Here is a 14,574-nt window from a genome sequence, read left to right on the forward strand (position 1 = left end):
CTACTGTGGTTTTCGGCTAAAGTTCTTACCCGTGGGATAGGTTTAGGGCATATCCATAGTACGCCAGTACTGCAGTTCCTCAAGCCAAAGAGCTCATGTCCTTGCTCCAGCAGATAAGGTTCCCGCAAAGCGATCACAAGACGGTGTCCCAAGTAAGTCGTAATCCGTTCGGTGATTGGCTCTCTCGACGGCAGGTCGCAGGGGCCCCTTTCATCCTGGCGCGCCCAAGGCGGGTGGGAACTATTTAAGTTTCCCGGTTTCGAAGTCCGATCAAGGACGAACTCAAAACGGGACGAGGCGTCCAAGCCCTACACTTGAAAGGGGGCCGATAGTTCGTTAATCATGGGGACGAGATCATGAGGATAAGGTGCCAACGAACCACGAACCGCGATGTACAGAACTCTATGCATCGCGTAGGTGCTGGCCGTGGCTCTCGTCCCGAACCAACTTCGGATAGAGCACTGGCGACGGGAAGGGCCCAGCACCTGACGGATTGATTGAAACCATCTCTAATGAGGAACGTTCATGCACAGGGCATTTCGTAGGAACCATCGTCCTCCCCTCCCCCCTTCGAAGCGCCCAACGAGCCGGGCTATCTGTATCGCAATTGATGCGGACCTTGCAATCCTCGTCTTACTCGATCACAGCGAACCCTTATTGTAATCGTGTCTACATCCGGTCGGTGCGTGGTAGGTTTCGGTGAGCTTGGGGGGGGGCGGGGCGGAGGTTGGGGCTGGATGGGCAAGGAACCACCATCATAGGTATACCGGCAGTGCCTGACCGAATAGTCTCTCGTCGGCTCACTTTGAGCTCGGCGCAGAACGATTTGGAACTACAAGGGACATGCCAGCAGCGGATAAATATTCATAACCGACGCTGGGCAGTTTGGTCTTGCTGTCGACTGCTTGGTGGCGCCCACGATCGTGGGAACCGGTCGGCCGGCGGATGCAAATAGCAATATCTCGGCGCCCGGCGGACCCGCCCCGGGGCTAAAAGACGGCGATCGGGGTCGGTATCCCACCGGCTCGTCTCCGCTGAGTCATTCAGCATGATGATTTCTCCCCAGCGGAGTAGGTCAATTGTGAGCTAGTGTGTGCTTTTGGCTTTCCCTAACAGGCTTAGCCCGAACTTCTTGTGGCTCAGCGCTCTTCTCCGCCCCCCCCCGGAACAAAGCGATTTCCATGCCCGACCACCCGAGCATCATACACACACACACACATAGACACACCAACCCACACACCTATCTCGCATCTTCTACTCCGTTTTCCCGGCACTCTGTCTTTTTCTTAGATCTATCAAGTCCACAAAAAAGCTAGCCTCCCAGTGCGATGGATCTACGTGCTGCTCGCCTTGTAGGTTTTCGAAATGCCCTTCTCCTGCGACCATGAAGGCTGCGGCCGCTCCTATCTCCGCAAAGAACACCTCACGCGTCATAAAAAGGAACACACGGCGACGCCTTCCTTCTCGTGCCCTTCATGCAGTACCAAGTTCACAAGAGGGTATGTATGCTTTGAAGCCGGTTATCCCCATCTGTGCCCCCCCTTTCCCCCCCCTCTATCCCCCTTTTCGTCGATTGTCCACCGCTTTTGTCAGCGGCAAGCCGCACTATTTCCTATGCCGAATCCGGGTAGCAGCATACCAAAGGCGCAGATGTATTAGTCCCGAGAAACTGGGCTGACGGTTTTCCCCATCGACGACTAGAGATACCCTCCGCAGGCATATGGTGCTCCATGGCCCGTCTGCCCCGCCCACGCGTGTGGCACAGGCCTGCGTGCCGTGCCACCGGACGAAGACCAGATGTGACGGCCAGCAGCCCGTCTGTTCGACTTGCAACGACAAGGGCAAGTCATGCGAGTGGCCGCAGCCGCGAAGCGCGTCGTCCTCCAGATCCCCCTCCGGCTCTGTGACCGCCTCGGACACGACGCCGAACCCCATCGCCCTGCCCGAGCCGATGGTCACGGCCTCAGTGCCACCACCGCCGCCGCCGCCGCCGCCACCGCCAATGACCATAGGCGATACGCTCGATTTTAGCATCCCCGGCTCCCGTTGCGTCTTGGACGAGGGCATGAAGCTGCAGTTGCAGAGGGTCTACTTCGAGCACTTCCATCCGCTGTGGCCGTTGCTGCACCGTGAAGTATACGAGACGACGACGCAGCCGAATTTGTTGACGCGCTCCGTCTTGACCGTTGGCCTATGGTTTTCCGGGTCGCCGGGATCGAGAAACCTCGCCATCAAGTTCCACGATCATCTCTTGATAGAAACCGGTAACAAGCTTGTATGTTTTGTCCACTTGCTCCTGGCAGCCCCAGCCCCCCTTTTTTTTCTGTTCGTTTTCGCGGGAGCTCGAAGTTATCGGGTTTTACGGCAAAAAGATGCTTGAAAAAAACATGCCTCGAACAGATTGGCTTCCCAAACTTCGCATGAATAACTAATAGGGGTTGTCCAGCTCGAACTTTTGGAACTGTCGAGGCAAGGCTTGCTATCCCCCCAGACGGAGATACTGCCCGTCTTCCAGGCCATACTGATTTGCACCATCCTCGTACCGTACCGGGCCGATCACTCCAGGGACAACGTGATGATGGCGCACTCCATGCTCCTCGAGACGTTCAAGGCCTCGGGCGTCTACGACCAGTCCAAGATCAACGCCGGGTCGCGAATGTGCGGGCACAGCGCTTACCCCTGGATGTTTCGAGAATTATACCAGCGGTAAGTTTGGAACATTTTCTCTTTTTTCCCTGCCTTATTGGGTTGAGTAAGGGCGCATATAGTTGTGAGAACACCTAAAAGCTACGCCATTATGTGGGCAGCGTTTTGTCATCTCGTGTAACAAACGTTCTGCCGAATTATGGGCTGACCTCACCTCCCGCCCCCCCCTACGCAGTCTCGCCGTCTTCCAGTTCAAGCTTCACCTGATCCTGCAAACAATATTCGTGACGATGCACCCGGTGCTGCGGCTGTCGAGAAACGCGGAACCGGCCCTGCTGCGCGTCAGGCTGCCGCTGCCGCTGGGCATGTGGGACGGGCCCACGGCGCAGTGGTGCGGCAAGGTGCCGACCGACCCGGCCCTGCTCGACATGGACAGTGACGACGACAGGATGCTGGTCAGCCGGATGTGCGAGGAGGCGACCCTCACGATGGACAACACGCCTCTATTACCGTTGCTGTCCTGGGACCGCTGCCTGGGGATGGCCATCTGGTGCTGGTGCTTGCGGGGGAACGAGAGCGACAAGGAGTTTATCGAGAACATCAAACCCTTTGTTCTCGACCCGTTGAAAGGGATCGATGTTTTCTCGAGTCATAGATAGTTTCAAAAAGAAAATTCATAGAGACATATGCAAACCGCCATGGCATGATTTCAAATGGCAAAACACTGTCAGCCTACGAAACCTCGCATGTTACTACGCTCTAAACCAAATGTCCAAGCAACTAAGCAAATGCATCAACGGTAGATACTGCGAGGCCACAGCTGATGGAAAGCTCCTAAAAACACTTTTGAAAACTTCTTTACACCCGTCGCGCGGTGGGCCTCTCCAGCGCTGGACGCCGAGGCGTGTGCCGGTGGGATAATGCTGATTCGGCCACAACTGCTGAGGTGATTTGACGAGCTGATTAAGCGCCAGGCTACCGGTGCAAGGCGGCAGGCACGGCTGCGGCTCGAGTGGGATGGAAGGGGGCCGCATCCAACTTTGACATCCATTCTTATATCTCGGACGACTGCCAGAAAGTATGGACGGGTCCCGTCACAGGATCCCGTCGGCGTATCCGTCTAGAACATACCAAAGTTCAAAACCTTACATCCATACTCTTATCATTGACTCCGGGGAGATAGGAACAGCCACACCACGAGAACTGATACCATGACCGACTTGGCCAACAACTACGAAGACTGGACCAGGGCTCTCCAGCTCGCAAACCTACTTGCTGTTGCACATCTTGCCGGTACGGGAAGGCAACCCTTTACCAGCCGCTGATGTGCTGTCCAACGGATCTGGAGCTGACAGACCGTGTGTAGGCTACCAGTTCGCGTCTGACAAGATTGCCTTGCACAACGTTCTGCAGCTGGGAGACAAAGAAACGGTTGTGAAGCAGTGGTTTCGCGGTTGGGACTTTGGACGAAAGTACGGCCCCACAATGGTCTGCGGAACGGCTGGGGTATTTGGCTTTCTTGCCTGGAAAGGTATGCGCTCAACTTTTGGCCAGGCTACATGTGGTTTGAAACCTTGAAACATACACACAGTCCCTCTTACAACCCGCCTGCTGACGAGAATGCTTCTCTTACTTAGATGGTACCGCGAGCCCTGCCTTTCTCTACAACCTCACCGCATCGGTCCTCTCGATCTTCGTCGCGCCATATACCCAGTTCCGAATCTTTCCTTTGAACGACAAGCTGTTGCGAGAATACAAGATATCTGAAGACAAAAAGAAGACGGATGGAACCTCTGACGGCGTGAGCTTGGAAGTTGTCCGCGAGTGGGCTGCCGAGTGGAAGAGACTGGACATGCACCGGCAGTTGCTGGCATACCTTGCTGCCATCTCGGGCCTGGTTGCCGTGCTAAAGACTTGAGCCCCAAGGTTTTGCACATCTTTCTTCTCTTCCTGCGGGGTCTAGAATGACGGAAAAACTGATCAGGGGTTACAAGAGTCTGCCGGAGTTCGGTGTCTGTCCCTCTGTCTTTCTCCTCATGACTCCCGGACTGGTCCAAGATTTATGCCACAACATGACTCTACCCTGCTTCTGGAATGCTAAAACATGGACTGGAGAGGGACGAAAAGCGCTAGTCGTGGTCGCTTGCAAGAAAAGGTATCTGTATTCAGGCACAGAATCATGATGCCTGACGTTGATTCATGGCGAGTAGAAACTCAATTTCACAAAGCGGGTTGGAAAAGACCGATCGTCAACGGGTTTTTGCTCGCCAGCATCGAGCCACCAGCACCAACGCAAGGTGACAAAAAGGTTTTCCTTGCAGTCCTGAGTTGCGCGGCCATCTTCTCTTGGCGCCCCTTTGCGAAAACGTTGCAAGCAGGCTATCGGTCAAAAGCAGATAGTACTGCAACCTTTTCTCTTGAAGGGCTAAATCCAGGTTTTGCAACCAGCGGTGAAAGGCGGCTTGTTGTATCTCCGCCCGAAACTGAGGGAGACCTGGACACGGAGGCACCTGAGGCCGAGCGAAACAATGGCTCGGTTGTTCCGGAGCCGAACGGATGGGACGGATGACCCCACTCCCGTGAAGCTATCGTGACGTGACCAGGCCCACCAGGAATCCTTGACCCTTGTGGTTGCATTGTGTTCCAAGTCAACGCTAATGTTTGTGTTCGCTATAAATCGACATAGTCTTCCAGAACCCCAATGAATTTTCTTGTCTCAAACTAAGATACGCATCAACCGAAGATCCTCGCCCGTCTAGTGACACGAAGAGACGCACCTGTGCAGCCGGTATCAATCTATTTCAAACAGACACTTGGATTACGACACAGAGACAACCAAGCCGTGCTTCTCACGCACGTTGGAACTTTGCTGTATCTCTGCTTGAAATCTAGGCCAGTTTTCACCACTTGACGTCGATTGTCTGCGACTAACGCCGAAGTCTGGGAGGGCGTCTGCGACCTCATCAAGAACACCATTCGATGCGGTTCACTTTCTACGCTTGTTTGTAAACGTGCACCACAATTACACAATGGAACGGTAAGCACCTGTTTCCCGGTACTATGGTAGATACGTTTTTTCAAATGAGTTGAGGACACCATCCTGACTGCGTTTGGCCGCGCTGCCTACATGCGCGATTCAATCGTCCCTAATTAAGCGCCTGAGCCGCAGTGCGTGTGGAAGTCAAAAGATTGCTTCACCCTCCCTAAACTTACTGCTCACGTTATGGTATGGACAGACGGGCCTGATTCCGCCGATTCTCGCACGCTTTACTGAAGATCCCGATATTCTTCTTCTCATTGACACTGAGATTGCAATCTTCAACATGTCTACAACGACTTTAGCTAATAACCTAGGACTAAGCTTCAGATCATGCCGGTTGCAATGAAAAACAGACTAGTTTGATTGGAAGTTATTACAATCCTACGAATCAAGGGCTCCCCAAAGTGGCGAGTGGATATCAACCACAAATAATAGCATTCATTTTGCATTCTGCTATTTCATTCAGACTCAACGGATCGTCAGCCAACATGAAAGTAAAGACTCTGACGCCTTGTCCAGGCGGATGCATTTATGAAGAGCCAGGCCAGACCGGAACTGCAGTATTTCGAGTAGACCCTCGACACACAGTGTCACGACGCTTGATAACCAATCCCAGGAGCTGCTAAGTAGTTTAAGGAGAGCCAGGTTACTTCTTGGGGAAATGTGTCCCTAATACACTGAGTGTCGCTGGGGGTCAATTGTCGAATGCAGTTGCAGCCAGAACAAGACCAGCATGGGCTTTTACTAGACTGAATCACGCTTGATAAAGAACTAGGGCGTGGCATTCGGCCGAGCTGTTCATAAATATTCCAGCTCTGCTATGAACTGACTCCGAATCATACACTCAACAAGGAAGACATATCGGAAATCACTTGCCACATGCCCTGCAACTTCGGTCACCTGGGCTGCTTCTTGTGGGCGATGGACATACCCGCTTCCTTCGATCCTTCAGGGCGGCGCCCCTTAGCCTACCCGGGCCAAGTCCGCCACATACCACGGCAGCGGAGAAAATGCAACGGCGCGCACCGTTGCATCCGAGGCTGCATTCCAAGTAGATTAGAAAAAAAGAAAGGCGGACAGAGTTGTGATATGTTTTGTGACGCAGGATCCGGTTCATTTACCTAGACCATTTCCTATCAAGGCAGGTAAACAGTCGGCTCAGAGATCATGTAGTGGAGCGGGCCACCGTCTACTAGTCGAATCCTGCCTCCTTAAGAAAATCCGAGCATCTTTTTTTTGCGATGCTAAGCCAGAAGAGGCTACGACGGCCCCGAAGACAAGACTCCTACCAATCGGTTGTGGGAACGGAAAGCAGCCACATCGTCGTTGTCCGTCTTGGCCATGTCTTGGGGCATCTTGGCTGCGGGAAGCGGTGGGGTATACCCGTCTGCCGCATCGCGCCCCTGGCTAGTTGCATTCTTGACTATGTCCGAACCGGAAGTCGAGTAGTCAGAAGCCTCATTGATGGAGTCGTGGGTATGGCCGCCGAGGTCGCGGGGAACCGAGCTTGGCTTTCTACCTGGCCATGATCATCAGTCCTTATGATTGATCTGCTCCTTGCCTGTTCTTTCCACCGATGAAGATTGCTCAAAAGCCCCTCAAGCAAGGAGAATGCGTTGAGCCTCGAGCTGACTGGGGCCCGCGTTGAGTAATCACTTTTGCCAGGGCATGTTCGTTTTCAACCTAGACGATTGTCGTATGTCCAGACAGCGGTTGCCATCCTCATTAATGTCCCCTTTCCCCGTCTTCCTTGGAGTAACGATATTCTCGCGGACATCATTGATGCATATGAGTTTGTACAGACGTAGTCCAGCTTGAGTGAATGTGGCCGAAACTCTATGCTGAATCCTTGTGAAGAATCCTACACTAGGCAGTTTAATACTCCTCCGAGATGTAGGCCACTCATCCGAAGCTGACGGATCGTATCAAGTTGCGGGGCCTGCACAACGCTCCTACACGACCGTGGGTTGTTGCCACACAGCAGTTGTAGAATCGTCGAACGACTCCATTTTCCCTGTACTGCCCGTTTGTTGTCCTGTCTCTGCAGCTCCGCGATAGGCCGAAATGATGGCCAAGACCGAGGAGGAAGCTGCCTCCGCGGTCAGCAGTTCACTCGCTCGCAAATTTGCTTTCGGGATAGACATAGACTCCAGCAATCTTCAAAGACATCTATAAAAGGTCGCCCGCCGTCTTTCTCTCAAGCTCTTCTGAATACTTGTCTCCATCATCCGATTCTCTCATCTCCAACCTACAGACTTCAGACAGTTTTCAAGCGTCCCTTCTCAAAATGCACTTCCCCCAGATCCTCCTCTGCTTCGCCGTCCCAGTCCCCCCATGCCTGAGAAACACATTTTGGTTTAGGCCTGACTTCAGGTTCGCTTCTTGCACACTACGACATCAAGACAATCTATGATAACACAGTCATTTTTTGCTTTGATATGTCGGCAATGTGGCAAATGCCGAGAGGCTTCCTGAGGTAGTTGACCTCGTCAATAGACGCATTTCGACATGGAAGGCGTGGTAGGAACAGTCACTAACACGCCAATGGCGGCTGGTTTGCCGCTGAAGCGCGGTGGCGGAGATATTCCCCTTAAAAACTCAAGTTAGTCTATTTTTAGGAAATTGGAACGTACAGTCCCTAGCCATCAACTACGTGTTATCAAATGCACGGCGTCTCGCATCCTTAGGCCCAGATTTAGGGCTATCAACTCAACTCAAGACCTATGACCGAAAGAAGACTTGCAAAAGTCAACGACAATGCCAGTAACTTTATGCACTAAGCATCATTCTGATGGGGAAACTCATCTAGCGTCTACACGTTGTGAAGAGCTCCCAAAAGGCAAAAGTTCTCCCCGAGGTGGGCTCGAACCACCAACCTCCAGATATCCATCGCTGCTGGTCTCATGAACCAGGTCGGATAGTAACAGTCTGACGCGCTAGCCAATTGTGCCATCGGGGATTATGTAATGTGTCAATTGACGATGGGGGCAAACAGGGTTGGCGTTATGGATGGATCAGACAGACGGGGAGTGGAGATGTGAGCCTAGCTGATGGGTCTTGGAGGTCCATCGTGAGTTCTTCGGCATTAAGTGAACAGTAAACTCGACCTGTGCTTCTCAAGTAGTGTCCGGGCGTAGGAAAACAAGTCGAGGTACGCTTAAACACAAAATACATGTGCAGTAGCCTGTTACATGACCCTTCAAAAACAACGTCAGATGACAATTTGTCACTTGAGGGTCGAGCGGCTCATCTACGACAAGAATGGCGTTGCGCTGAAGCCAAGTTTCAAAAGCACTAGTACACATACTTAGGTTGGGTTAAACAAACTAAAGTAATCGAAACTGGATACCCAAACGGCCTCAGCTGTTACAAATGTAGGTAATATCGGTGGTTGATCACTCCAGCGGCAAGTAAAACTATTCAGTTGTATCATTTTACCGTAATCTTGCCATTGCTATTCTATCACTCAATATCGGATTGATTAGTAGTGGATTATCATGCGGCTATTAATCGTGAAGGCCTTGTATGCCTCGGATGTCTGGAGAGTTCAATACAAGAATACAAGCAGTTAACAGTCCCCTGGAGAATGCTGACAACAGTAGCCAAGACAAACGATAGTATGTAAACAACTTGTCTCTTCATATCGCTAGGAGAAAAGAAAAAAGCCCCAACAGATCACGGTAACTTGTCTTTTACTCCACCAGGCAGTACCAAGCTAGACAATCGCCAGCAAGCCAGTCTTTGGATGACAGCCTACATACTCGAAAAGCTGTTGCTCCGGCTTCAGCACCAAGACCTCGTGGAACAGCCTCAGGGAAACATTGTTGTCAAGCTTCTTGGCGTACTGCAGAAACCCCCCAAAGATCTCAAGGTGCGTCGGGTGCTGCTTGGCCCACCCCTCGAGCGAACCGAGCTCGTCGAAGAAGGCCAGTCCAAAAGTGCGGTCCTTGTCCGCCTTGCCCGTCGCTGGATCGATGAGGTCCATGAAGCGACAGCTGTGACATCCGACCTCGCTACCTTGATCCCGCAGGAAGTCCATGCCTCTGATCAGCACGGGATGCATCGTCTCCTGGTACAGCTTCCGCTCCTCGGGCAGAGTGCCGGACCAGTCTTGGCCGGAGCGGATGACGGCCAGGTTCTGCTTGCCCGAAACGCGTACTCTGCACGGCGTCTGTGTTTCTTGTCCCTCCGCCGTGGCCTCGGTGCTGTGCCCATTGACACCGTTCGTATTGGCCCGCTCGATCTTCTCTCCCACGAGCTCATCGTTCTGGGCGGCCGCCATGCGATCACGCATGCTCCCCCAATACACGTGCTCCCTGATGGGACCGATCACCCGCTCTCTCATATGTGCCGCACCCTCGGGGACCTCGTTGTTGGAGAAGACGGTCTCGAACCGGTCGATCGTGGGGAAGAAGATCTCGAGGAACCACCCGTGGCTCTGTGATTCGACGTCAAGATTGTCCCACCATTGCTGGAAGCCCGAATCGCGGGCCCACTTCTCGTACGCCGTTCTGCTGGGCCAGTACGCAAGATGGGCAACGTTGTAGTATCCTTTGTTATCGGTCACGGACGCCCACTCGGCGAACCGAGGGCGGGCTTCGGCGTCGACGGCCTCGGAGGTGGTGAACTGCGTCAACTGCGCGATGGCAGCTCCATCTGGTCTGGCAGCAGGAGCGTATTGAGCACCGATGACAGCAAACACAAGGTCCTTTGTCTCTTTGGGGAAACCGGCACTGTACGCCGGGAAAGGGGGGTTGAAGTCGGGTGGTGTCTGAGCAGCGAGCCTGCGGGGGCATTGCAGGTGCTCTGGGATCGCGGAGACAAGCATCTTGTTTAATAATGTGTGAGACGGGATTGGCAGCAGGGGAACGACAACTGACGACTGCACAGTCAGACCCGGGAGAGCATGCTTTTAAGCCAGGCTGGGAGTACGAGTATCGGGGCGGGTGAGAAGGGTGGTCGGTTCAGTCGACGTGTGGCCTGGTAACTCAGCAAACATGGCGAATTCATCCGCCCCCTTTGCCCAACCTGCATGTGCAGGGATCCCAAACAAAGAACAATGGGTAAATATTGACTCCCCAGTTGGTTCCTAAGCATTATCGAAGACCACCCATACATCCATGGCTGACGACTCCGTCCGTGTCCCAGTGTGGAATGGTCCCGAACAAGGGCGGCTTTATGGGATGAACTATTCGAGTAATCCGACTGGTCTATGGCGATTGACCATGGGCTCAGCTCACGCGGCGATGAGGTTCTCATACAAGGTTTTTCATCTGTTTTTCTCCACGAGAAAAAGTGTAAAGCCAGACTTTGGCCCATATTTACTGTCCCTAAGTACACACTTTACATCAAGTAAATGAAGCTCCGGGCATCATCATCTACGCCAGGAGGTACATTCTGCAGCGAGTAGTCGACATATGAAGGAGACATGACCGGCAATCGCGTCTTAGGCAACGTATGAAGGGGGCCCTCGCAGGGATTGTGGGTGACCAGGAACCCAAGTGATGGTCCTCGAGACGCATGGTCCCCGTCTGCCGGGGGGGGAGAGGATGGGACATAATGGCGCCTTTTCTCAACTCACTGTAGCCACAGACACGCAGAAGACACGCGCAGATCCATATTATAATGCCGGCACTAAGGAATAAACCTTTCTCTCACGATTCAGGTACGGATGGAGAAATCTGAAATCTGAATGAAGTCCCTCTTTTTCCACTTCAATGGGACGACGGAATGCAACGCAAATTCTCAGAATGGCGCCACGGACAGAACTTCTGCTTTGAATCGGAGAGCACTCGACTAGATTAGGACGGAGTGGGAATCTGTATAACTCGTGCCCCAGCCCCTCCTCTACCCCCAGCAAACTTTGGTTTCCAAGAGACGAGAAAGAAAACAAGACAAAAAGGAGGCCACACCATATCAAAAGAGGGAGGGGCAGCTTGCGGACGAGAGACCACCGCAACTGCATAGCCCGCCCGTCTGACACACCCCCACCACCCACAAGTCCACGAGTCTCACGATCTGACACCATGGCGACGCCATTCCAGGTCGAAGCCTGGACTGAGTACGCCATTGGCATGCTCGTGCTGCTGATACGAATCGTTTACCGGACGAGCATTGTCGGGACCAATTGGGAGGGTGATGATTACTTTGCCGTCATTGCTGTCTTCTTCTGGACGGTGCGTATAGGCTTATGCACGCCAGTGTGTGCTGTCTTTGTAACGATGTAGTCAACTGACCCCTCTGCTTCTCAGGGCGAACTGGTAATGCTAGAGTTGATCGGTAAGATTCCTTCCCTTCCGCCCCCCCTTCCCCTCCTCCCATCGGCTAGGAAGACTCGACCAAAGCTTAACTGACGTACGTCGACCGTGTGCAGGTCAATATGGTAGCATTACCGGAATGAACGACGCGCTTGCTCTGACGCTCTCCGACCAGCAGAAAGAACGAATCGTCATCGGCAGCAAGTGTCTCGTGGCGGGATGGGTGCTCTACGTCACCCTCATCTGGTGCCTCAAGGCATGCATGCTGTTTCTCTACCGCCGGCTCACGTATGGTTCAGAATCTTGTCACATGCTCTAGAAAGCTTTTGAGGAAACTACTAACTCGTTTTACTGGTTGTCGACAGGCTCAACTTGCAGCAAAAGAAAATGGTCCTCATCACCGCCGTCGCCTGCGTCCTTTGTTATGTGGCGACGATCCTCGTGATACTGACACGATGCATGCCGTTCCACAAAAACTGGCAGATTTATCCGTATCCTGGAGGTAAGCCCCTCGCGAATCCCCTCTGAATCGCTGACTATGTATGCTTACTGGAGGGTTGTCTTGACTAGACGCGTGCGCGCTGAACATTCCCAACTACATCGCGCTTGCAATAACAAACGTCACGTATGCTCCCACCGCTCCCTATCGTCAAAAACACGAGAGGAGGAGTTTTGCTAATCTTCAGCCCAGGACCGACATCATGATTCTTTACATCCCACTACCATTGCTATGGTCTGTTCAGATGCCGTTGGCTCGGTGCGTCAGAATAAAAAAAAGGAAACGGCACAAACTGTTGACCAGGAACTGACCGGGACTCAGAAAAATCATATGCACCATGTGGCTCTGCACCGGAGTCTTCATCATCATCGCCACGCTCCTCAGATGCATCCTTTGCCTGCAGGACGCGGAGTCGATTAACCTCGGGACCATCTGGTCAATCAGAGAGACTGTAAGAAACCCCCAGTAAACTCTCAGCGCGTTCTTGTCTTTTTTTTGTCAAGCTAATCCCGTTCTTTCACCCCCCCCGGGCAGTTCGTGGGCATCCTAGCCGTCAACGCCCCGGTCCTGGGTCCCTGGATCGCCAAAAATGCCTCGGCCGTGCGGTCCCGGGCCTCGAAGAACCGCTCCAAGACGGGCGGCGACCCGGACTCGGCCAGTCACATCGTGACGATCGGCGCGAAAGATAGCACCCACCGGCTCGAGCGCCTGGGAAAGGACGGCCGCTCGCTCAGGGGCCTGGGGTGGACCGAGATCGGCAATGATAGCGAGGAGCGCATCATGGAGACGCAGAACGACGTGTCTGTGTCGGCGAAGCGCTCGGACGAGGTGGTGGGAAACGGCCCTACTATCCACGTCAAGACCACGTTTGAGGTTTCTAGGTTGGCGTAGGAGTGGGTTGGGGGGAGGGGGATAATGGAAGGAAGTGTATAATCGGCAACTTGTATCATATAGATAGACAGAACTCTCTTAGAGCGACCATTTACGCGAACTTAAGAGTTAATGGTTCCAATTTTGAGACTAGAAAATCTTTAAGCTAGTTGTCGGTCATCTGCTTCCTGATTCCGTGAAAAACTCAGTGAGAAGTCGAAAGCTCATAATTGTACCGCCAGAAACAGCCTTTCGTCCCAATTCCCGCCCAAACCACCTCCGTGTGGGTGGAGAGAGGAAACAAGCCACCCGAGTCAGAGGTAGCAGGTGTCGTTTGTGGTATAATGTGCTGCCTGTCTTGGCTCCAGGGTCTTCATCTGTAGAGGGCTAGTTCTAGCAACAGATGACATGCTTTCCTGGCGTGGGATGGTGACACTGCAGGGTGACACTGCAGGGTACGCATCGTACTGCGAAAAGTACAAGCCCGCCGAGACAGGCAGCTCGGTGCCAGGGCCGAACCGCCTGAAGCAGTGAAGAAAGTCTTGGGAGGCCGGCAGATGAATAAGGTCTGCCGGAGCGGGACTGCGGATGACTCCACCCCGCAGCTCCGCAGCCCGTTTGATTGGTTAAGGCTCAACGACAACCCCGTCCTTGTCATCGTAATTGACCGGTAGTACATTACGGGCTCTGCGAGACTCGAGCATCAGGACGGTGTCGCGTCTTGCACGAGTAAGAATCCTGGTCGGAGGCTAGCTAGTATTATGCTTTGTGAGAACTTGGTTGATAGGTATTAGAATCGCAAGGAACTGCACCAACAAAGCTGTCAAATCGCGTCAGACATAAGAAGCGGGCCAAGACCTTTTTCGACCGAAGGATGGACCTGACTTCGTGCGTAGCATTGCAGACTTTCGGAAGGGCTGCTCGATACAATATGAGAACTTCGCCAGTGCGTCACTAAAGCACATGTGTCATCAATCCGGCCCTCTAGTCCCCCTCCTCCCTTTGCAGCGGCTCTGTTCGACAAGGCAACTCGATGAACATGTAGATTTTTGTATGTCCAGTTTCTCGAAATCATAGGGGCGATAGGCCGACGGATGTAGCGAACACTCCTCATGCAGAGAGTTTGGAGCTTGCTTAGTACTTCTCTATATGCGAGACACTTGAGCTGGGGCGAACACTCAAGCCCATTACAACAATCAACCCTGACTTGGGGGAATAAATCTCGCTCGAACAATTTGACGGCCATCCTTCTTTCGGAAAAC

At 53.0% G+C, this 14,574-nt stretch overlaps 4 protein-coding genes across 4 annotated transcripts; 3 read left to right on the forward strand and 1 right to left on the reverse strand.

Moving 5' to 3' along the window:
• Positions 1 to 1,365: 1,365 nt before the first annotated feature.
• Positions 1,366 to 3,305, forward strand: CH63R_13166 (Early growth response protein 1 is a zinc-finger protein; the record flags this gene model as incomplete). The annotated part of the gene is made up of 4 exons (XM_018308140.1): positions 1,366 to 1,499; positions 1,717 to 2,275; positions 2,447 to 2,706; positions 2,882 to 3,305. 4 exons carry the CDS (start codon positions 1,366 to 1,368, stop codon positions 3,303 to 3,305), a joined length of 1,377 nt encoding a protein of 458 aa, XP_018152557.1.
• Positions 3,306 to 3,857: 552 nt separating this feature from the next.
• On the forward strand, positions 3,858 to 4,564 carry CH63R_13167 (Early growth response protein 1 is a zinc-finger protein; the record flags this gene model as incomplete). Its single annotated transcript, XM_018308141.1, has 3 exons — positions 3,858 to 3,939; positions 4,013 to 4,177; positions 4,284 to 4,564. The coding sequence occupies 3 exons, from the start codon at positions 3,858 to 3,860 to the stop codon at positions 4,562 to 4,564; spliced, it is 528 nt and encodes a 175-aa protein (XP_018152558.1).
• Positions 4,565 to 9,401: 4,837 nt separating this feature from the next.
• Positions 9,402 to 10,514, reverse strand: CH63R_13168 (Phenylacetaldoxime dehydratase; the record flags this gene model as incomplete). The annotated part of the gene is made up of 1 exon (XM_018308142.1): positions 9,402 to 10,514. The coding sequence occupies one exon, from the start codon at positions 10,512 to 10,514 to the stop codon at positions 9,402 to 9,404; it is 1,113 nt and encodes a 370-aa protein (XP_018152559.1).
• Positions 10,515 to 11,712: 1,198 nt separating this feature from the next.
• Positions 11,713 to 13,333, forward strand: CH63R_13169 (Kinesin-like protein; the record flags this gene model as incomplete). The annotated part of the gene is made up of 6 exons (XM_018308143.1): positions 11,713 to 11,862; positions 11,914 to 11,965; positions 12,060 to 12,231; positions 12,309 to 12,445; positions 12,687 to 12,700; positions 12,977 to 13,333. The coding sequence occupies 6 exons, from the start codon at positions 11,713 to 11,715 to the stop codon at positions 13,331 to 13,333; spliced, it is 882 nt and encodes a 293-aa protein (XP_018152560.1).
• Positions 13,334 to 14,574: the final 1,241 nt, after the last annotated feature.

The sequence above is a fragment of the Colletotrichum higginsianum genome, chromosome 9 (genome assembly GCF_001672515.1).
Source record: "Colletotrichum higginsianum IMI 349063 chromosome 9, whole genome shotgun sequence".
Classification (NCBI taxonomy): Eukaryota; Fungi; Ascomycota; class Sordariomycetes; order Glomerellales; family Glomerellaceae; genus Colletotrichum; species Colletotrichum higginsianum.